This window comes from Dromiciops gliroides, chromosome 1, assembly GCF_019393635.1.
Source record: "Dromiciops gliroides isolate mDroGli1 chromosome 1, mDroGli1.pri, whole genome shotgun sequence".
NCBI lineage: Eukaryota > Metazoa > Chordata > Mammalia > Microbiotheria > Microbiotheriidae > Dromiciops > Dromiciops gliroides.
In genome coordinates, this window is record NC_057861.1 from 53,350,627 (window position 1) to 53,374,151 (window position 23,525).

The 23,525-nt window shown below is 48.3% G+C and overlaps 1 protein-coding gene across 1 annotated transcript in view; it reads left to right on the forward strand.

Annotated features, from left to right (window-relative positions):
- Positions 1–22,377, forward strand: part of SCAMP4 (secretory carrier membrane protein 4) — an 83,943-nt gene extending 61,566 nt beyond the window's left edge. Inside the window, exons 5-7 of the mRNA XM_043978664.1 lie at positions 2,323–2,424; positions 14,925–15,042; positions 19,594–22,377. Coding sequence (XP_043834599.1) covers positions 2,323–2,424; positions 14,925–15,042; positions 19,594–19,770 — 397 coding nt within the window. The 3' untranslated portion in view covers positions 19,771–22,377. The remainder of the gene's footprint in view (positions 1–2,322; positions 2,425–14,924; positions 15,043–19,593) is intronic.
- The last annotated feature ends 1,148 nt before the right edge of the window (positions 22,378–23,525 follow it).

Genomic DNA, 23,525 nt, shown 5'->3' on the forward strand with positions numbered 1-23,525 from the left:
AATAAAAATCATCCATTTTGCATTTCATAATATTCTCTATCTTTTGTTTGGTCATAAACTGTTCTCCTTTCCATAAATCTGAGAGGTAAACTATTCCTTCCTCTCCTAATTTACCTATGGTATCACCTTTTATGTCTAAATCATGTACCCATTTTGACTTTATTTTAATGTAAGGTGTAAGATGTTGGTCTATGCCTAGGTTCTGCCATACTATGTTCCAGTTCACAAAATTGTTTTTCCTCCATGAATTTTTGGCCCTTTGATATTCCATAGGATTATAGAATATTAGAGCTAGAGAGGACCAGAGCTGAGGGGGCAGTGAGAGACCTCAGAGTACAGGATGTTAACATTGAAAAGAAGCGAAACGCAGAGCACAAAAACTTAGGTCAAGCTGGAAGAGATGTTACAGCACAGAGCAAAACTTGACAAGTAACAGACTATAAAAACATGGAATGTCAGAGCTGGAAACAACCTCAGATCCTAGAACATCTGGAATACGTGGGATCTTAGAATGGAGAACTAAAGAGGATTGTTACAAGGGCTGCTAGAGACCTTCTAGTCCTCCTTGTCGCGTCACATTTGGAAAAATCAAGGCCCAGGGAGGGAAAGGCACAGGTTAAGTGAGTGGCAGAGGTGGGGCTAGAACCCAGGCCTGCCAACTCCCACCTCTCTGTTCTTTCCAGTGAATTAGACTGGAAGGCTTAATGTCAGCTGAGCCAAATGCGACAAGAAAGGGAATTTCTGATGACTTAAGGGAGAATCGGTCGATCAACAAGTGGCAGCTGGGTGGCCTGCTGGATGGGTCAGGGGTCAGGCAGAACGGAGGGTGAGAGACTAGGGCGACCACACTAGGACTGGGGCAGTGTCAGAGGAGGGAAGGTGCCATATACTAAGGGTAACAGGAAGGGAAGAGCCTTAGAACTTGCATGGTAACAATGCATTGAGGAATGGGGAGCGTTGGGAAGCAAAGATGCTGAGCTCAGTTTTGGACAGGATGAGTTGAAGCTTTCTACCAAACATCCATTTCAAGATCTCCAATAGGCAGTTGATGGTGCTAGACTAGCAGAGAGAGGTTGACTCTGAATCTGGTTCCTGTTCTCGTGGAGCTCAGTCTGTTGGGGGAAATGACATAGAGAGCTGTGAGACAAAGTGATACATGAGAGGCACAAATTAAGTGTTGAATGACCCACTGGGAGAAGGATTGGTATTGGTATGGGGGGATCAGGGAAGGCTTAAAGGAGTAACACGTTTACCAGGCCTCAGAGAAGGATCAGGATTTCGGCCAATGGAAATGAGGGAGGGGAAAGCCTTTCCCATTTCGGGGAACTGTCCGGGTATAGAGGCCTGTGAATTGACTTTTGGGGCCAATCGGCATCTGGCCAAAGGCAGTCTGTTGTTCATTTAACAATCGTTAACCACCTATTTTGTGCAAAGGTTGGAGTTCAGGGTTGGATGCTTTCTCACAATAACAGTGAAATAGTACTGTCTCCATTATACAGATAAGGAAATTGAAATTCTTAACCTTTTCAGTGTCATGGAGCCCTTTGGCAATGTAGTGAAGCCTATAGACCCCTTCTCAGAATATTTGAAAATAACATACGTGTGAGGGCAGCTAGGTGGTGCAGTGGATAAAGCACCAGCCCTGGATTCAGGAGTACCTGAGTTCAGACACTTGACACTTACTAGCTGTGTGACCCTGGGCAAGTCACTTAACTCTCATTGCTCCACAAGATAGATAGATAGATAATGATGATGACAATAATGATAATAAAAATAATAATAATAATAGCTAGCACGTACATATCACTATGTGCCAGAGACTGTGCTAAGTGCTTTTCAAACACAGTCTCATTTGTTCCTCACAACAACCCTGGGAGGTAGGTGGTGTCCTTATGCCCATTTTATAGTTGAGGAAACTAAAGCAAACAGAGGTTAAGTGACTTGGTTAGGGTCTCACAGCTAGTAAGGGTCTGAGGCCAGATTTTAAGGTCAGGTCTTCCTGACCCCAGGCCCAGCATCCTATCCCCTGTGCCCCTCAGTGCCTTACTAATAAGGAATAAAGTTGAGATTAGCACCCAGATCTCTTGACTTGAAGTCTGGGGCTCCATTCCCTACCCTCTGCTCACTGTCACGTTGTACCTTCCTCCACCATTGGGCCTCTAGCCCCTCTGCTGCACAGACTTTTACAAATGCAGAGGCCCCCCTAGGCCATCTTAGTCTGACCCCCTTGTTTTTCAGACAAGGAAGCTGAAGTTTCAGTGACTGACTTGATGGAAGAAAGTGAACAATGAAAGCAGTCGTTTGTTTTGTGTTCTCTCACAGGGCCGACAGCTCGTTTAATTTTATGGCGTTCTTCTTCGTCTTTGGCGCGCAGTTTATCCTGACCATCTTTCAAGCAATCGGCTTCCCCAAATGGGGAGCATGGTAAGCAGAGCTCTCCCAGGATCTTTTGAAACATTCATTCCTTGACATTGGACTTGGTAATGTTCTGAGAGACTAGAAGAGGGAGACCAAGATGGTGAGGAGTCTTAAAACCAGAATGACTAAGAGAAGCAGGAATATCCAGCCCCAGAAAGAGAAAGACAGGAGAACTGTCTTCCCCTAGGAGAAGGGGCAGCCTTGCTCTCTGCTCCTCCATCTCCCTTCCTCTATCGTGGCTTCAGGGTTGGGGGCAATGAGAGAAGATGAGACTTTATTTAGATTCTTTGCTGAGCAACAGTTAATTCTGATGGACAGGTCCAGGACCCAGAGAGCTCAATTTGTTACAAGAGTTTATTCTCCCCAACTGAGAGACAGAGGAGGTGAGAGGGAGAGGCGAGGTGGTGGCTAAAAGAAAAGAGAGAGGGACATCGAAGCGTTTGTTTAATGTACCGAAGAGAAGGAAGCATAGACAGGTGTGGTAACTCTGAAATGTAGATATTGTGGTGAAGCAAGCCGCACTAAGGAAAGACTTGTGGTTTCATGTCCTATCCTTTCTCCATTCTACTTTGTATAGGAAGGTACTCTCTTATTTGGTCTTGGTTATGTTTGGGATTTTAAAAATTCTTTTAACATATTAGGTACTTAATTAGTGTTGACAGTTTGAATTGAACTGAGCTAATCAGTCAGCCTCCAGGAATAAGGAAGTGATGGTGCTCCTGTCTAGCCTCGGTCAAACTATAGTTTGCCCAGGGTGGCCCGAGCACAGGGCTCCTCACAGGGGATACAGCGGGAAAAGGGAGGCAGTGCCTGTTCTCCTGGGGCTCTTGTACTTGGTAGAGGAGATGACACATAAAGGGGATTCAGATTCGCTCCCCACGGCTCTCAGCTCCCCTCTAACTCTAAGAGTCTAGGATGGGCCCTGTTAGAGCCCAGCCAGTCTGTCTCGGTCACGACATGCTGTGTGCACATCTACATGGCAGCCTTCTAGAAGCCCGGAAGACAAGGCCTCCATACGCTCATGGAAAAGTGACAATTCTGCAGAACACAAAGGGGAGAAGCCACACTCCTCATCAGGAGGAAGAGCCTCTTGGAGGCAGGCATGAGAGGCAGCATTGTGAAGTAAGGGAGGCAGGGGGAGGGGTCAGAAGGCCTGGGCTGGACATCAGTGCAGCCACCTCTGCTGCCGTGATGGCCTTGGGGACATCTGTCCCCTCTCCCTCCCCCCCCCCCCCGGGCCTCAGTTTCTTGTCTGTGCACCATCCTGAGGGGGTGGGGAGGTTGGGGTGAGGGCCTGGCCTGTGGGCCTCCTTTCAGCCAGAGCAGGTTCTGCAAGCCACCTTCCAAGTGGAAGAAGGATTCCTGTTGGCTTCAGTACCCATGCAGTTGCAATTTTATAAGATGCAGCCCTGAATAAACTGGGAGTAATAGGGCAGCTAGGGGGTGCGGTGGATAGAGCGCTGGGCCTGGAGTCAGGATGACTGAGTTCAGATCTGGCCTCAGATACCGACTAGCTGGGTGACCCAGGACCAGTCACTTCACCCTGTCTGCCTCAGTTTCCTCATCTGTAAAATGGGGATAATAAGAGCACCCACGTCCCGGGTTGTTATAAAATATCTAGGCCAGTGCCTGGCACCCGGTAAGTACTGCGTAACCGCCAGCTAGCGTCGTCATTATTGCTCATGGCATAGTTATAAGGGAGGGACTGTATATCTAATTTCCCATAAATTTTCATATTTATGGGTGATGTTTGTAAAGCAAACTTTCCTAAAAGTTCGAGTTTTGTGGCTCTTCTACCAGTAATAACAAGGGTGGTCCGGCATGGCCAGAGGAGGGGCGGCAGGGGCCTCACATACCAGGCCCAGGCAGCTTCTTTCTTTAGCTCCACCTCCTTAGAGCACAGGCTTGACATCCAGTCTGACGGGCAGTCGGGCTGCAAATGCTCGTTAAGCACCTGCTGAGGAGGAAGCCAGCCCTTCTGTCTAACAGTACATTTAGGCAGGGTAAACGCCAAACAGAGGAGCTCACTTGGGATTGACTCTCTCCACACTTCTCCAGTTACAGGGCCGGGTGGTTTGGAGGGAGAGATGCATCCTATAAAGGTGGTACTGGTGCCACACCCTGAAGGAAGAAGAGGATTCTGTGAGAGAGGTGGTCCCAGCATGAGGCATGGCCGTTGCAAAGGTGTATAGAGCTGAGAGATGAAGTACTGAGTGAGGAACGGAGGCCAGCTTGGCTGGATCAGAGAATATAGGAGGGGCAGTAACATGTAACGAAGCTGGAAAGATTGGTTGAGGCTCGGTTGTTCGGGGCTCCAAAAGCTAAACAAATTTATAGTTGATCCTGTGGAAAATAGGAGTGACATCAGATCTGCACTTAAAATGACTTTGATGACAGGAGCTGGGAGAGACTGGAGGCAGGGACACCAGTGAGGAGGCCACTGTAGTCACTTAGGCCAGAGGGCGTGGGGGGCCTGAGCTGCAGTGGCAGCTGTGGGAGGGCAGAGGAGGACTCACACCCACAGATGGGGTGGCAGGAGAAATGGAAAGATTCAGCAAGTGATCATAGGCCGGGGCTGACAGTCGAGGCTGACAGTGATGGTGCCTTCAGCAGCAGTGGAGAGGCTGGGCTGGCATGGGTCAGCAGGGGAAGCTAAAAGACCTGTTTTCTTCAGAGTGTATGTGGGGGGTCTCCGGGATGTTCATCTTGAAGTACTTTACCCAGGAGGTAAGTTGTGACAGAAGCTTGGGGAGAAACTAAGGCTGACTCTGAATCTGAGTCACCTGCACAGAGCTGGTATTAAACCCGTGGGAGCCAATAAGGTCACCAGATGAGAGAGAAGAGAGCCCAGGACAGGAGCCTTAGGGAATAACCGCAGTAGAACCAGAGTTGATGGTGGTGGTTCTGCAGTTGTTTCAGTTGTGTCTGACTCTCCTTGACCCCATTTGGGGCTTTCTTGGCCAGGGCACTGGAGGGGGTTGCCATTTCCTTCTCCTGCTCATTTCATAGATGAAGAAACTGGGGCAAACAGGGTTAAAGAACTTGCCCAGGGTCACAGAGCTAGTAAGTGTCTGAGACTAGATTTGAACTCATGATTTGATGGAGTCTTCCTGACTCCAGGCCTGACACTATCCACGGTGCCACCTCACTGCCCTATCGAGAGTGAGTAACAGCACAAAATCCCAGATAGAAGAGAGGATCCGGGCAGAAGCATGAAGTTTAACTGAGGAAGGGAGGAGAGATGGAAGGCAATAGCTGAAGGGATGGTAAGGTCTAGTGAGGGTTCTTTTTTTTGTTTGGTTGGTTTTTTTCTTGCAGGGTAATGGGGGTTAAGTGACTTGCCCAGGGTCACACAGCTAGTAAGTGTCAAGTGTCTGAGGCCGGATTTAAACTCAGGTACTCCTGAATCCAGGGCTGGTGCTTTATCCACTGTGCCACCTAGCCGCCCCGAGGGTTCTTTTTTTTAAAGGTGAGATGGTTTATTTGAAGACAGTAGAGAAGGAACTGGTGGATTAGGAAGAGGTCAAAGGTTAAAGAAGGGATAACTGAGGAGGTACACACTAGCCAGCAGAGCCTGAATAGCATGGAAAACTTTCCTGGAATAACAAGAAGAGAGTCTGGAATTGGTAATGGGTATGGAGGGGAGGGTGACCAGGGGTGTGACCAGCACTGGGGGAGGAGGCCTCCCTGAGAGCAAATGGATGGGAAGAATGGGAGAGAAAGGAAACTGTGCTCACTTATGGCATGGAAATTCCAGAGGAAATCAACAGACACCTACTCCAGGCCCAGCATCATCCCACACCTTCCTTACCAGGGGAGACACGGGGAAGTCAGCCATCTTTGGGGGCTTCAGGTTTGCTAAAGGGGAAAAGACATCAATGTAGGGAAATTTAAATAAGAATACAGTATCCAAACAACAGTCCAGCGCAACAGTACAAGAGATGTAATTAGGCCATAGATGATCATAAGGTGCATCTCACTTACCTAAAGTAAAGGTCACAAAGAAATTTCTGTTGTCCACTTCTCACTAAGAGTCATGGTGCAGCCAGGTGGTGCAGTGATCAAGTGCCGGCCCAGAGTCAGAAAGACCTGAGTTCAGATCCGGCCTTGGACATTTACTAGCTGTGTGACCTTGGGCAAGTCACTTAACCCCATCTGCCTCAGTTCCTCATCTTGAAAATGAGCTGGAGAAGGAAATGGCAAACCAGTGCAGTGTCTCTGCCAAGAAAACTGCTAATGGGATCACTGAGGGTTAGACATGACTGAACAACAGCCTGTGAACAGATGCACATTAAGTGTGTCGCTCACCATCCACCCTTTCCATCAAGCAGTCTTAAACCAGCCCCAGACCCCAGGATTTTCCTGCCCGAGTGCCCGTCATTTTTATAGGATAGAGATCTGGGAGGGACACAGAGATCACCTGGTTCAGCTCCCTGATTTTACAGAGGAAAAAACTGAGGCCCAAACTTGGCGTGACTTATCTGGGGTTCCATGGATGGGAAGTAGTGGAGGCAGACTCTAGCCTCCTGCCCCCCACCTCCAGCCCTGCCATGCTTGGCTCTTCCAGTCTCTCAGTGTCCTCCTCCGTGTCAGGCTGTTCTTACAGGCTTCGTGGGGCAGCATCTCTTCTGTCTCTGCCCCAGCCCCAGATCAGTGCTAGGGGCTCCCAGTGACCGTGGAGGGTGTGGTCTAGGGAAGAAGAACCAGGGACCAGGAAGCTGGTCCCTGGGGGTTAACTTGGGAAGGGCTGCTGAGCTGCTTCCACTCCCTGGGCCTCGGCCCCTTTATCTGTCAAAGATGGGACTGCATGTGATCGTCTCCAATGCCCTTCTAGCCTTGACGTTCTAAGCTTCTGTCCCCTTCTGGTTCTCTCTGAACGAGCTCATGAACACTTGATCCTAGTTGAAAGACGCCTGCCTTAGAACCATGTGCTGTTTAAGAATCGGCCACCAGGGGGAGGGAAGGAGCAGTTGCTGGCCGCCTATTCCTCCTTGCAGCTTCAACTCCCTCAAGAATCTCAGACTTCCATCCTGTGCCCGTCTCTACGTTAATCATAAGTTGGAGTGACGTGTGCCAGCCACAGCGGCAGCCGTTCCCTTCTCAGTTTTATTACCAAGTTGACTGAGTGATTGATAAAGCTCCTGTCCAGCAGTCAGGGGATCTGAGTTCAAATTCTGGTCAGTGATTTGGGGCCTACTTTCCTCATCTAAAAATGGAGGTGTTTGTCCTTCAGTGGCCTCTGGGCCCCCTTCCAGATTTACATCTGTGATTCCTACCTTGTAGTCAGGGTGGTAAGACATGTACAGGGAAGAAGAACGCAGATCAGAAGGCAGTTACGTGTACAAGGAGAAGGGGAGGGAGATCAGGTGAGAGAAAGCTCCCTTCCAACCAGGAGGGGGATTTATGCTCTGAGGTCACCTTGCTGTGTGGCAGCCTCACAGGTTGCTTCCAAAGGTTTGGGTGGTTGTTGTTTTTATGACTTGTTAATAATGGTATAAAGTAGGATAGAGCACTGGTCCTGGATTCAGGAGGACCTGAGTTCAAATCCGGCCTCAGACACTTGACACTTACTAGCTGTGTGACCGTGGGCAAGTCATTTAACCCCAATTGGCTCACCAAAAAAAAAAAAAACCACAATAATGGTATAAAGTAGATTAGAATTTCAACACCTCCCCCGTTTCCTTGTGCTTCCCATGGGGTACCTGTAGCCATTCGTTCCCTAAAGAAGCTTCTTTGTGGGGGAGATGTTTCCATTGGTTTTCCAGAATGGTGCTTACTTGCCAGATCCTAATGAACCTGAAGCCAGGGAACCTTGCATTCAGCCATTGCTTCTGCTGATCTCATTGGAGAATAGATCCTGATGGCCTGTCAACCACTGACTGTGCCTGGCCTATAAGTGGATCCCTTTAAAGGGCTCCTTTATGTGTGGCGATAGGCTCTTAGGGCTGGGTGGAACCTCAGAAGACAAATAGCCCACCCCCTCCTGTTAGAGAAAGAAGAAACTGAGGCCTTGAGCTGGGACCTCCCCCCAAAATGACTTCATGCATTTTGTCGACTTACATGGGAACACGTTGTCTCCCCGTTAGAAGATAAGCTCTTTGAGGGAAAGGGACTTTTGTCCCTATACCCTCAGCTCCCAGCACATGATAGGCACTTAATGCTGTCACTTGAAGGCTAAGACATCAGTTACTCCGGCATGCATCACTTTGCCAACAAGCGATGTTTACCACACAGCCGTGATTGAGAAAGCATCTCAGCAGTTTCCCAGAGAGACGTTTTTTGGTGGGGAGGGGTGGAGTCTAGATTTATAATTTCATCGATATGGGGATCTTTTAGTGTGGGATTTCCCTCTACCCGTGTGGATGGGCAACTAGTCTATAACTTAGAAGTCTAAAAGAATTACAGGGTGCTGGACACGATGGTGCACACCCGTAATCCCTGCTCCTGGAGAGGCTGAGGCTGGTGGTGGTTCAGGAGTTCTGAGCAGCAGGATGCTAAGGCCAACAGCAGTTTGCTGAGCCTCTGGAAGTGGGAACCACCAACTGCCTAAGGAGGGCAGAGGAGCTAACTAGCTTCTGTATTCATCAGCTTGGGGAGGTGGGGCAGGGGCAGACTCTGCTCCTCTAGCCTAGACAAGGTAGTTGTTTTTGTTGTTGTTTTTAAGAGAGATTCTCCCCAAACAGTTATTTTTGTTTTGTTTTTTTTAGTGAGGCAATTGGGGTTAAGTGACTTGCCCAGGGTCACACAGCTAGTAAGTGTCAAGTGTCTGAGGCTGGATTTGAACTCAGGTCCTCCTGAATCCAGGGCCAGTGTTCTATCCACTGTGCCACCCAGCTGCCCCCAGAGTTATAATAAGTACATTGAGAGATGGTGCCCTGACTGCAGATTTTACCGCTGTGCCCCAGTTGGAAGCCCTGGGACTTGCCTTAGTACCTGTGGTCTTCCTACCCAGGACTTCCATTTGGGGGAGGGGTCAGGCCAGTCATTTGCTCCTGATTCTCTGGACTTCAGCACCTCATCCTGGGCTCCATCCTCCCCTCACTTCTACGCTCCCTTTGTCTTCCCACACTAGAATGAAAGCTTCCAGAGGGCAGGGCCTAGCACTTCATAAATGACTATTGACCAGCTGACTGCAAAGCAGTGTGTTTGTCAGAGGCCAGACTAAGCCCCAAGACTTCCTCTTTCCACTACATTTCGATCTCATAGCTAGAAAATAACCACATTGTATTCATCATTTGGCCTCCAACATAGAGAGACCATGAGAGAAATAAGAGTGGACTGCCATTTAGGAAGTGGGCGGCCACACTGAGAGAGGCACCTCAAATGACTGTTCCCTCTTACCTCATTCTCTACCATTCGCCATCTAATAACCCTTTGTCTTGTTCATTCAGTAGACACCCTGTGTCCAAAGCACAGCTTTGAACTTTGATGGGAATGAGCTAGATGAGTAAGAAGCCTAGAGGAGGGAGCCTCAAAAGTCTTTTGCTCTAAACCATGCCTGAACCAGAGTCCCCCATTTCCCTGGGCACGTGGTCATCTCCAGCCTTTCCTTAAAGTCTTCCATTGCTTTGGGACAGCTCTCTCTCTGGAAATGTTCCATTCTGTTGAGAGGAAGTCTTGTCTCTTCTTTTCATTGTATCCTTCTTCCCCAAGACAGTCTTCCCAACAACCCAAAGAGAACTATCTTCTCTCTCTCTCTCTCTCTCTCTCTCTCTCTCTCTCTCTCTCTCTCTCTCTCTCTCTCACACACACACACACACACACACACACACACACACACACACACACACACACACACACACACACAGAGACAATAGTCTTCTGACCATCCCCCATTCCTTATGCCCATCTCTGTATGTCGAGGTCTCTACTCTACTTTGTCCACCTGCATACATGTCACTTTATTGCTGTTCTTCCTGATGTGCTCAGAATTAAACCCAGAAGTCCAGACACGGTCTTACTTGGGCAAACGCCAGTGGGGACGTCACATGCCCCTGGGATGCCCACTTCGTCAGTAACTGCCCCTTTCCTTTCCCTTCCTTCCATTCTCTGGATTCCTCCTGGTGACCTGGCTACCTTTCCCGCACTGGGGAGCTTGGCAGAGATCGGAATCCTAAAGGGTAATTGGTAGACATAGCCTTCCCTGGAATGATAGCCTGGACCTGATTGCCGTCCTCAGAGAGAGAATTGAGGGGAGTGTATGCAGCACGCCTGGCTGGCTGTCAGTCAATGGCCAGGAAGTGGTCACTAGTCAGAGCCCAGGGTCACAGAGGTGGGACCTTCGATTCTAGATGCAGCCGGAGGCTTCAGAGTATGTGGCGTCACAGAGAGGTGGCCGGGAAGAGCCAAGAAAGAGATGCCATCTAGTTCAACCACTTTTAAGGAGGAAACTGGGTCCCAGAAAGTGATTTGTGACCGACTTGTCCAAGGTCCCTGCTATATGTAGCTTCCTGATTCCCAGACTGGTCTTGCGCTGGGCTTTGACAGGAGATGGGTAGAATTTGAGCAGAGAGACTAGAGGAAGGTGCTCCAGGTGGTCAGGGGGACTGGGAACAAAGCAGGATGACAAAGGCTGCCAGGTGGGAATGAGCAGAGTGTATTTCCAGGGTGACAAGACCTCGTGAGTAATAGGCAGGATCCTGGAAGCCCTGAGAGGTGGCTTAGCTTGTTGCCACTGCTGGTGATAGAGCACCCTCCATCATGGCTCTCAGAGGTTGAGCCTAGGAAGGGTAGACCTGGAGGCCAGTATTTGTCAATAAAGGGCCTGCCTCACCAGGTTCAGAAAGCCTTCTGCCCATTCCCCATCCCCCAGAGGTTTGGCTACTGCCACATACCAGGGTTGTGGGGGAAGTCTGAGAGTACCAGTGTTGATGGAATCACATCTCATTGAAGTAATGGCACCTGGAATGTTTCTGAACTAAAGAGTGATGAGATCAAAACCTTTTAAGAAGATTAATCTGGATGCTATGTGCAGGATCAGCAAGGGAGGGACCCTCTGGTGACAGAGACGCCGATTGGGAGCCTCTTCAAGTCCTTCAAGTAGGAAGTGATGAGGGCCTTATACTGACATTGGAGCAAAAGGAAGAGCCAGCAGACCTGGTGACTGTAGGACCAAGATGGGGGAGTCAGGTCAGACCTTGAGGTTGCAGGCACTGATGGATGCCAAGATTAAGGAATCCGTCAGAACAGAGGGAGAGGCCATTTTTCAGCAGACATTGCCTTTGCTTGAGTTGGAGGTGACTGTGATTCCACCACTGGTAACAGGCTTCTTTCTGTGGCTGTATCAGCCTTTCAGCAGTAGACGAGTGGAGGGCCTTTGTGCGCTCTGCCTTAGGTTAAAAAAACAAAACTAAGCCAAATAACCCAGGTCCCTGAGAGCGAAGGATGAAGTCAGACTACCAGACAAGCTAACACAGCCTATCTCCTGTTGATAAGAGAAGCTGTTGGGTCAGGCTGTGGACTTGATCACTCCTCTCTTCTCCGATGGTAATGGAAGCCGCCAGCTCAGAGAACAGCGTCTGTGGCACAAACCCTGATTAAAACTGGGCCGTCATTATTCATTTGAATGACGGCTTGCAGTTGATTCACTTGGGCTTTATTGAACATCTATTCAAAGAGCTTGGAATGAAGTCATCTTTTGAGCCTGAAATGAAATCTATCTTATTAGAACTCAGGAGGCTGGCTGCTCATTTATGGGATTCACTTAACAGGTAGCTTTTAGTGAGTGGGAACCCAAACCTTTTGCCAAATGTAAAATTTTCAAATGAAGATGAATCAGTACTTCCTGTTATTGCTGGCACGATAGATGGGGTTTGGGTGGAATTGAAGCCAAGTAGCCAACATCAGCCAGCCATGCAGCCAGAGGCTCCTTTTTGGAGACTAAGGCTCCCTGTCTTGCCCAGGTGGAAGGGCAGCAGCCACTTGAGACCCGTGATTGATAGGCATGGAAGCTTTGACCTGCTTTGTTTCCAACTTAAGCCAGTTTGCTCCTCCTTAGGCAGCCCAATGCCTCACCCCCCCCCCACCGCCACTCCCAGATGTTCCCCACAATGGTTCTGGACTTAGTGAGGGCACCAGATCAGCTGTAGCCCTCCTGTGGCTCAGATCTCCTCAACTTGGTCTACCAGCCTCAGCCTCTGCCAGTAGCCACAATTCCAGGCCTTCCCAGCCAGAAGCCTCTACAGTAGCAAGGACCCAAACAGAGCCCTCAGCCTATGAGCAGGAGTGACAGCCCCCCAACTCTTCTCTTCCTTTTCCTACTGTTACTCCACCTCTAATAGAGCACTTGCAGTTTACAAAGTACTTGTTTCAGCTTGAAAAGTTACACATCGAATTTATTACATATTTTTTAAAAGGCAGGCAAGCTGTATGTAACAGATTCCTTGTTTCATGCACTTCCTTCTTTTTCTTTTCCATATATATATATATATATATATATATATATATATGGAAATTTCAGGGAGAGAGGGGATTGGTGTTAAGATTTTTAAAAAAAAATTCTAAACAAAACACTTGCCTCACATTGGTCTAGTGAAGCATGTGGCACAACATGAGAGTCCACATTTGACAGATGAAGAAACCAAGCCCCACAGAGATTAAGTGAACTGCCTGGGGTCATATCCACAAAGATTCAAGTTCCAGACTTTTAAATTTTATATTATAATTAAAATCTATTTTTTTTCTCCTTCCCACCTTCCCCACTGGAAAGAAGGAAAAAACCCTTGTAACAAATACGTGTACTCAAGCTAAACAAATTCCCCCATTGGCCATGTCCCCCCAAAAATGTCCATCTCCTCCCTGTCAGAAGAGGGGGGCAGCCAGCTTCATCACCCATCCTGGAGTCATAGATGGTTATTGCATTGATCAGACTTCTTAAGGTTTTCACAGTTGTTTGTCTTTACAGTGTTGTTGCTGTATAAAATTATTCTCTTGTTTCTGCTCATGTCAGTCTGCATCAGTTCACACAAATCTTTTCAGGTTTCTCTGAAACCATCCCCTTTCATCATTTCTTACAGCACAAAATAGTATTCTGTTACATTCACGTGTCATAACTTGTTTAACTATTCCCCAAGAAATGGAGAAATTCCCAGTTCTTCCCACCACAAAAAGACCTGCAATAAATATTTTTGTATGCATGATCTTTTTCCTCTTTCTTTGATCTCTTTGTGATTTTATATTGGCCTAGAAATAGTGTGTAGTTGGGTCAAAAGAAATACACAATTTAGTGATTCGGGAGTCAGAGTTTGAAATAATAATAGCTAACATTTATATAGCCCTGTGCTTCTCATTTGGTCCTTACAACAACCCTATGAGGTAGATGCTGTTATTACCCCCATTTTATAGGGGAGGAAATTGAGGCAAACAGGGCTTAAGTGGCTTGCCCAGGGTCACACAACTAGCTAGTAAGTGTCTGAGGCTGGATTTGAACTCAGGTTTTCCTGACTCCAGGCTCCATGCTGTCTCCACTGTGCAACCTAGTTTTCCAGAACAACTGTAGAGATTCACAGATTCTCCAACAAGATTAATGGACCTTGTTTTCCTGAGGCCCCTCCAGAGTTTTTCACTTTCCTGTTCTGTCATCTTCATCAATTAGATGAATGTGTATTGGAACCTCAGAATTGCTTTTGATTTGAATTCCTCTAATGGTTATTTACTGTTTATCAATTAGAGAATGACTTTTGTTCTTATAAACAGATTTCTTGACTTTGAGCCCTTGCTGCCTCCTTCAGGCCTATGGTGCAGCTCTAGGACAAATACCATCCTTGAGATAGCTGGGTAGCAGTGGGTAGAATGCTGGGTCTGGAGTCAGGAATGCCTGAGTTCAAATCCAGCCCACATAGTAGGCTCTTAAATGCTTATTTCCTTCCTATCTTACCCTGTCTCTTTACGGAACCCCTTTGTTCTACCTGAAACCCTAGTTTTCAGGAATAGAACAGACCCTCAGTGTCATATAGTCTATCCCTCTCATTCTTCAGATGATAAACTAAGAGGAAGTGATTTGTCCAAGTTACTTGACTCTGGCTAGAGGCATCTGTCTGGGCCTTAGCTGCCTTTCACATAGAATGAGGAGGTTGGACAAGATGATTTCCAAGGATTCTTCCCAGTCTAATATTTGGTCTCTCCATACCTGTTTTACCTGGGGCCCTGCTGTGATCAAGAGATGGGGGGTGGGAGAGGATGTGTTGTGTTGTTCACCAGGTCCAGGAAAGCAGGTCTTCCAGTGTTGTCAATGTAGTTTCACCCAGCCATCCCCTCACCCTTTGGTGCTCCACCCGCTGAAGCCAAGGTTCAACGTAGATGCAGGAGAGAGGGGCAGGTGAGGTGAGGGTGGCGCACCACCCAGTTAATCCTGTCATCCTCTCCCTGGCTCCCTCCCCATTCCTTTTCCTTTGTTCACACAGGCAGCACAAGGCCTGATTTCCAGTTCCCGTGTGTCACACACAGTGAGTCGACTGAATTCCCAGGCTCCTCCCCTCACACCTTCCATCCCTTGTTCTTCCTTACAGTGGCTGGTGGTCAGCAATCTTCTTCTTCCAGACAAATGCCGCGGCCGCAGTGTTCATGCTCTTCCCGGCCATCATGTTCACCCTGTCGGCGGCCATCATGTGTGTGGTGCTTGTGAGGGTAAGTCTGGGTGTCCCTGCGGCTCTCGGGTCCCACCAGAGTGAGAGGTAGCACAGACCCTCGGGAGCGTTCTCACGAGCTAAGATTCTTGTTCAGGTTCTTCCGTGTTTCTTCCACAGAGGCCCTGACTCCTGCAAGAAGCCTTCCCAGAGGTGGGGAGGAGCAGGGGGGCCTCTCCCCAGGACTGCCCTACCTGCTGGGACAATCACTCATTTCTCTGGTGCTCTGAACGTGCCGCTCATCTAACATGATCTAGAGGCCATCCAGTCCAACTACCTCATTTTACAGAGAAGGAAACTGAGACACAGAGAGGGGAAGGAACTGGCTCAGGGTTGTACAGCTTAATCAATATCTAGAGCAGAATTTGAACTCAAGGCTTTTATTCACTGCTCCACACAGCTGCTTCCTGCCACACAGGTGCCTACCATGTACCCTTTTATTTTGTAAATGTATTATTTTTAACATTTTTTTTTTAATTTTGAGTTCCAAATTTGCCCCCTCCCTACCCATTGAGAAAGCAAGCAACATGATATCAATTATACATGTGAAATCATGCAAAACATATCGCTCCGAAAAAGAAAATGAAATAATTATACTTTAGTTAGCACTCAGAGCTCATTAGCACTCTCTCTCTCTGAAAGTAGATGGCATTTGTCATCATGAGTCCTTGGTAATTATCTTACATCACTGTATTGATCAGAGTAGCTAAGCTACATTTGATCATCATTTCAATATTGCTGTTACTGTGCACAATGTGGGTCTGCTCACTTCACTTTGCATCAGTTCATGAAAGTCTTCCCAGGTTTTTCTGAAACCACCTCCCTCGTCATTTCTTACAGCATAGTAGAATTGTGTCACAATCACATACCCCACCTTGTCCAGCTACTCCCCAATTGGTCCACCACGCATCTCTTCGTTGTCCTGTGGGTCACTTGCAGCTTGGATTCCTTGGAGATTGTGTTGCTCCAAGATGTGCAGCCACAGAACATTTCCAAGAGAACATTCGTGTGAAAGAGGGCTGGGGAGCAGCCTGACTTTGTTAAACGCACAGTCCCTTCTGCTAAGTCGTCTTCCTCTTCTGCTCTGTGCCCACAGCGCCATCCACAGGCAGCGAGCGCTTCCCCCAGGTGCATGTGCTCATGTGGCCGTTCTATGGACAGGCTGTCTGGGTGTGTGTGAGAGGCTGCACACTTGGCATTTTTCATCCCTCTCTAGATGCTAGGTCAGTCAGAGTCCTTCGCATAACCATGTTCCCATGGAGGAAGACCCAAGGCTTGAGGACCTCACAGGCATATCAGGAGGATCTCACTGTCTTCCATGGGACCCTGCACAAGCATCCTCTGGGACTGGCAGATATCTGCCTCCCTGTTGGATGATTCACTGGACAGTGACCCAGGGGTCATTGGTGTAACGATTGGAATAATGCCACCTGCTGGAGACCTACTGTAGAAGAGTTCCACCCATGAAGCAAAGGTCTTTGAGGGCAAGACCAGGAGTCTTTTCTTTGGCGTCAGGAAGTGACGCGGGCTAGTGGGAGGAGGAAGGAAGAGACTGGCGCTCGGTCTCACGCTCTTTCCTTGGGACTCTGGTGGAGAAGGGAGCTAGAAATGTGCTCTCACTTTAATAGATAGGAATCTAGGCCTTTCTCTCTCTCTTTACCAAATTCTTGTTTTCCTTAATAAATGCTTAAAAGCCTAACTCTTGCTAAAGCTTATAATTTATTGGCGACCACTCATTAGATATTTTAGACAGACTAGCTAGAATTTTACCCCTTAACATTGGACACTGCACTTCTCAAGGACTCCTGGCTGGGCCTGGCTCTTGAAAGGAACCTCCTGTTACTCCAGAATAGTGTCTTTACCTGCTGAGCCCAGGTCGTGAGGGTTTGTTTTATGGGCCCTCGTGTTGCTCTGCAGTGACTGGAAAGGGCACCTCTGCAGGAGAGGTCTTCTCCCAGCTGGCCTGCTCAAGTCGCTTCTCTCCAAGGATGCCTTCAGTTTCTATGGAGACCATTCATTGAAAGAGTGTCCCAAGAGGAGAAAGGTCTATGGGGTCAGTGTCTGTTAAAATTCACTCACTTGTCTTTTTAGACATTCATAGAATTGGAGATTCCTTTCCCCCTTCTTCTGATGTCTTCTTCTCCCAGAGATGACTTCTGCTCTTGAGAGGGCCTGAGGTGTCAGGGTCCAGCCGTGGTGGTTCCTCCATCACTGATGATAAAATGATTTAGTCATGGAAACCCAGGTGGACTGTCACCATTTTATGTCTGTTTGTGGTCCTCCTGGCAGTGTCATGTCTGAGCACTCTTGGGGTGATGTGGATCCATTGGGGCTCATACCAGACTTTCTGTAGACTCACTTTTGGTTCCCCTGCTTTGGAACATAGTTTATTTGGGTCTGGCAACCAGCTCTTCATTGAGCTTCTCTTTACTTCTCTTGTTTTTCAGTTCTCTGCCAACTACTTTTGGTTCTATAGAGAATTCTCCTTGTTAGGGGAAAACAGAAGCAAAAAAGGAGTTGGGTAATTCTGTCTTTTAGGGCGGGGGGCAATGAGGGCTAAGTGACTTGTCCAGGGTCACACAGCTAGTAAGTGTCAAGTATCTGAGATTTGACCTCAGGTCCTTCTGAATCCAGGACCAGTTCTTTATCCTCTGTCTTCTTTTTATCCCTTGTTATCATCAGTCCTAACCCTTCTTTGTTCTTCTGTCTCCAGTCCAGCTTCTGATAAAGCCAGTGCTCTTCGTTGCTACTTCTGGTTTATTCTGGGCTTTAGCAATGACATTCTCTCAGGGCCATTCGGTCCTTTTATAATCATTCTCTGCTAGCTGTAGTCCCTTTCATTTTCCTGTACATCTCTCTTTTTTTTTTTTTTAATGTCTCTTTTTAAACTCTCCAATTGCTGGGTCAATTCCCTACCAGCACACCCGTCTCTCTAGACAATTCCTCCTTTTCTTCTTCACTGCATTTATTTGTGTAGCATGATCAGAACTTCCTCCTTGAGAGCCTTCTAGAATCAGAAGTCAGGGGATTCCCCCTTCGCTTTCATTGACCTCTGAAATCTGTTCTGTTGGAAACTGAGGAGAAGCCTCAGAGTAGGCCCAGCAGGTTCCCTGATACTTCATTTCAGACTGAGATGTCACAGTCACTGTCTCCCAAGACCCTGCCGTTTTAAACTTGGCCAGCAGCTCTTAGGGGTCCTCGGTAGAAAGCCCTTTTCGTGTTTCTTCCACTTTCAGGGAGTGAGATGTGTTACTTACTGGTCTCCAGCAGGCTAATTGTCAGAGGATAGGAACAGCTAACTGAAAAAAAGAGGAAATAAAGATTGTAAATAAGTACTTGAAAAAATAGAAATGTTTGTGGACTTAAACTACCTCATTAAAAATGTAAGAAAGGCACATTACACAATGCTGGTATCACCTCACACACACAGCGACCAAAATGACAGAGTTCCTTGTTTCCAGCACTTTAGAGAAACATACATTTCCATAGCCAGTCAGTAGCATCATGCTGTAAGCCCAGTCTGGCAGTACACAAGGAAGTCTTGGATGGACTGGGCTTGCCCTTTGTACTCTCTCAGTGACCTCATCAAGTCCCACAGGTTTAATGCAGTTGATGCTCAGACCTATTTGCCCGGGCCACAGTCCCATATCACCAGTTGCCCATTGGACATTTTATACTGGACATCCCAGAAGCTTCTTGAACTCGGCATAACCAAAACAAAGTATTTTCTTTGCCCCAGAAATCAACATTGACCAGATTTCCCTGTTTCTGTTGGGCACCACCACCCTCGCAGGCCCCTAGATTCCCAGCCTCTACATTGTCCTCAGCTCTTCATTCTCCCTTGGGTCATGCATCCAGTCATTGCTGAATCTTACCATCACTATGTCCAGAACATCTTCTAATCTGTCTCCTTCTCAGTCCTGTGTCCTACCCCTGCCCCCCAGAGTTCTAACTCTTCTCATTGGTCTCCCAGCCTCCAGTCTTGCCTTTATCCAATCCACCCCAAAGTGATTTTCCTAAAGTATAGACACTGACCAGGTCCCTGCCCTGCTCAGTCATATCCCCTCACTCCCTGTTACCCCTAGGATCATTCCTCCAGTTTGTTAAAGCCCTTTCCATCTGCCCCCAGCTCACCCTTTCTAGCTTGATATGTGACTCTCCTTCCCATTTGCTGCATTTGAGCCAGAGTGGCCTCCTCGCTGTCCCTCTCACATGCCTCCCCATCCCATCTCCACGTCTGGAGCACATCCCTTCCTCACTCTAGCCACACTGTCTGCTTGAGCCTTTCTTGATCTTGTCTTCTTTGTGTTTCTGCACATGTGGGTGGTATGCGCGCGCACACACGCACACCCCACTAAGCACAGGGCTCTGCATACAATAAGCACTTAATCTTGTTGGAAGCCTTTTTTCTTCCATGTCATTACTTGAATCCGTGATGATGGTCTCCATGGATTGGACGCCATTGAGCATGTTGGCCACCACTGAATCACTCCAGGAAGAGGAGCAAGCGCCTCTCCCTGCTGACCCCTCCTGTGTCCCATCTCTCTTGCAGGTCCATCGGTTCTACCGTGGCTCGGGCGGCAGCCTCCAGAAAGCCCAGGATGAGTGGACCACAGGAAGCTGGAGGAACCCACCCACCCGGGAAGCACAGTTCAGCAACTTCTCAGGCAACAGCCTGCCCGAGTACCCCACTGTGCCCAGCTATCCCTCTGGCAGCCACTGGCCCTAGGCTGAGCCCAGCCGGCCAGTGGCACCTTCTTTTTGCTTATTTTGATTTAAAAGTTTGTTTGCATTTGTTCTCCCCACCCCCTCCCCCCATCATCCAGTGGGGGATGGGATGGGGATGGGGGGAGGTATTTTACTTTTCAGTGGGAGAGACCAAGCTTCCCCAACAATGAGGTTTCCTTTGGAGCATCCTTTAGAATTTGGCACATGACATGTATCTGTGCCTGGCTGCCAGTATTCGTTCATCTCACTTCAGTCCCTTCACTGTCACTGGCCAGGGAGCCTTCTTCAACCAGCTTCCTTATAGCAGTGACCCCACAGCTTCCCCTGGAAAGGCTCAGTTACTAATACGCTCCAAGTCCTTCCCTTGACCCTTTGTACCCTGAGGCCCGCTGGGTAATGCCCTTCCACCTTCCACTCCTGTCAAGCCCATCAGAAACCACAGACTCTAAAGGAGTCGTCATGGGTTGGGGGCCCTCGCCCTGACAGCTGAGCAGGAGCCAGGTTCAGACAGACTCAGGGGCACTAGCATGACTTACAGTTTGGAAGGAAGTAGAGAACTGGTGTCACCTAAGGCAAGGCTGAGTCAGCCTGATCCGGCCCCGTTGGCAGAAGAGCCTAATCTGCAATTACTCCATTGTCCCCTGAGTTCCCCCTTCCAAGGAGAATAGTGCATACGTTGGACTTGCTAGTGGAGGAAGGTCCCATTGGCTGTTGTAGATTCATTGGCTACCTCTAGCTCAGGCCACTGGTCAGCCTGGATCAGACTGAGTCACTCTTCTGGGCTACTTTTTGTGCCAGATCATCCTTAGAAGCCTCTATCGCTTGACCTTAGACTGATAACCTAGGAGGCTCATGGTGCTTTTGTATTGCGTTGGCTAGAGTCTGGTTACAGGAGGAGTTTGCCAAGACTAGGAACCTTCTACAAAAACAGAGAAATGAAACCCCTTCATTGGCTGAATTGGTGGAGAGCAGGTGGGCATTTCCCCAGCCTCGTGAAAGGCTCAGGAGTGTCCTCCTCTCAGCATGTGAGCAAAAATAAGGTCAAGGGAAGACAGTTCTTTTACTGAAGTCAGAGTTGGCATATCATACATTGGTGCATGTCTGCAGCCTGTGTCCTGACAAAAACTGGATTAAAGTCAGAAAATAAGAAGGTGCCTCACCCTCAGGGGCCTCTTCAGGAAACATAGTGGTCGTCCTCTTGCACTTACAAGTTTGCTTTACAGTTACCTTTCTCTTAAGCATTAACAGGTTTGGGGCTGCTGCAGGACTCCCAGGTCCACAGTATAATCTTGTCACCTCCCCTTGATTTTCCTTCCAGTTGTTGACTCTGGTTTGGGGCCAGAGTGAGGAGCTGGGCTGATCTGTGATCTTTCATCACAGGCCCGGCCTCCTTCCCCCCGGGATCCCCAGGACCCTGGTAACAAGCTCTCACAAACCCAAGCTGGAAGCACAGGCTGGGGTGACCTGCAAACACAATTCTCATCCATTCATAACAATGCTTTACAGCTATCTCCTTGCAGAAAAGCCTCCGATGGAAGGAACTGGGGGGGCCAAGGGCTTCTCCCCAGTCCTCAGAGACAGCTGTTTGGCTGCAGCCCCAGAGGTGTGAGGCTGTCCCCACAGCTGAGCTCTCCGGTGGGTTTTTTCGGTTCTCCATCCTCACCTGCAGCCTTCTCACAGCAGGGCAGAACCTCTGAGGGCACTGCTGCCCTCACATACTGACCTGGCCCTGGAGTGAGCTTTCAGTGGAAATAATTACTACAAGTCTATGTGCCTTAAGAAAGAACTAGAAAAAAAATGTTTGGGTTTTTCTTTTTAGATTTTAGGTGACAAGTTTTCCCTCCTTTGGGTCCGTTCTCACATTTTCCTAAAAGATTTTGTAAACATTTATAGAACAGAAATTGATATGCAGTCACTGGGATCTGTGGAACACCTTTGTTAACAGGCCAAAAACCAAAGTTTTGTAACTTTTAGCACAACAACAAAGGCTCCCTGAGATGTTTGTTCCCGAGATGTCTGTGACTCCCCAAAGTAGTCATCTCCTTGACCTCTGATTTCCTCTCCATTCCTAAGACAGCGACTGCTTTCCTGCTGCACTCCTTTGTAAATACAGGGACTGCTGCCTCGCACCAAGTTCTCCGATGCAGCAGGATCCTGTTCCTCCTCCCCTCCCCCCTTATGTGATGTGCACAGAATGAATGTTACAGGTGACTGCCGCCCCTCTGTCCACAGTGGCCAGACGGCCTGGCCTCTCATTGCCTGTTAGAGGACAGGAGGATCCACCTGTCTGCCAGCCGCAGGTCCTGAGCCCAGAGTGCTGAGCTCCCGCTAACCTTCCAAAAACATGCCTCCAGGCCCAGAAGCAGCTTGCAAGAACCCTGGCTGGAAGGACACACTGTGTAAACCATTGTGGCTTATTTTTGTAATTATTTTTTTAATATATATATTTCTATTAGACTCGTACGGCATTAACCCTGGGGGAGGGGAAAGTAGTTTTTGGAGTCTGCCAACAAGTTTGTTTCCCCTCCCCTCTTTGGCATCATGTTATATTGTGGTGGTTTTTGTTATGCGAAATTATCCTTAAAATAAATCCTTTTTCTGCATCAGACTGATGGAGTCGGCTGCAGTTGGGGTGACTGGGTCCCTTAAGGTGTGCGTGTGTTCCTTCAGGGGGGGAATGACAGAGAGGCGGGAGGGGAGGCAGGCGGGGGGGGGGGGGGGGGATCAGAACCAGGCCTGTTTGACCAGGGGCTCAAGAGGGCAGCAGCAGCGAAGGGCCATCCCCATGAGAAGGATTAGCTTGATTTCGCTTGGCCCTTGAGAAGAGAACTTGGAACGGAGGGGACACTTTGCAGAAAGTCGGATTTTGCAGATTGTCAGGTCTTAAAGGGGCCTGAGAAATGACCTAGCCCAACTCCCTCATTTTATGGAGGGGAAAACTAAGGCCCAGAGAAGTGACTTTTTAGGAGGTGATACTGGCTATTTTGTAGAAGAGCCCAACCCCAAGAGGCCCCACCCCTACTCCATTGCTCTAGGAAATTCCTATCTGCAAGTGGTGGTAAGGAGCTCCCCATCCTTGAAGGGTTTCACATTGTGAAAAGACAACTTGTTGGCAGTGTTCAAGTAGAGATTAAAATGCCCTCCAAGGCCTCTCCTGATTGCCCCTGAATACTCTTTATGGTTACAAAATAACTATCATGTGGAGGGGCAGCTAGGTGGCTAGGTCCTGAAGTTGGGAGGACCTGAGTTCAAATCACCTCAGACACTTACTAGCTGTGTGACCCTGGGCAAATCACTTAACCCCAATTTCCTCAAATATCAGGGGCCATCTCCAGTCATCCTGATGGCTCTGGTTGAGGTTGCTGACCTTGCAGAGTCATCCCTCACTTCAATCCACTGCAAGTCAGTAACATCACCCCAATGCCACAGTCTTCTTTGAGAATGAAGGACAAACAACATCTTTTGTATGGTTAGGATTATTCCTAATTGGTGAACCTACATCATGAAATCCAATTTACTTCTGTTAATTTCTCCAAAATCTGAAAGAAAATGGAGAAGAGTGTGACCTGCTGCCACCATCTTCCCCAGCACTGTCCTGGAGCATGTGCACGTGTGTCCATAGGCCCCTAGAGTCAAGCCAAACAGCCCTTAACTGCCAATCCGGACAATTAGGTGAAGTCTTCCAAAGCCCAGGAGCCTGGGGGAGCCTGGGGCAGGGCAGATAGAAAGGCCTGGCCTTGACAATAGAGGAAAATA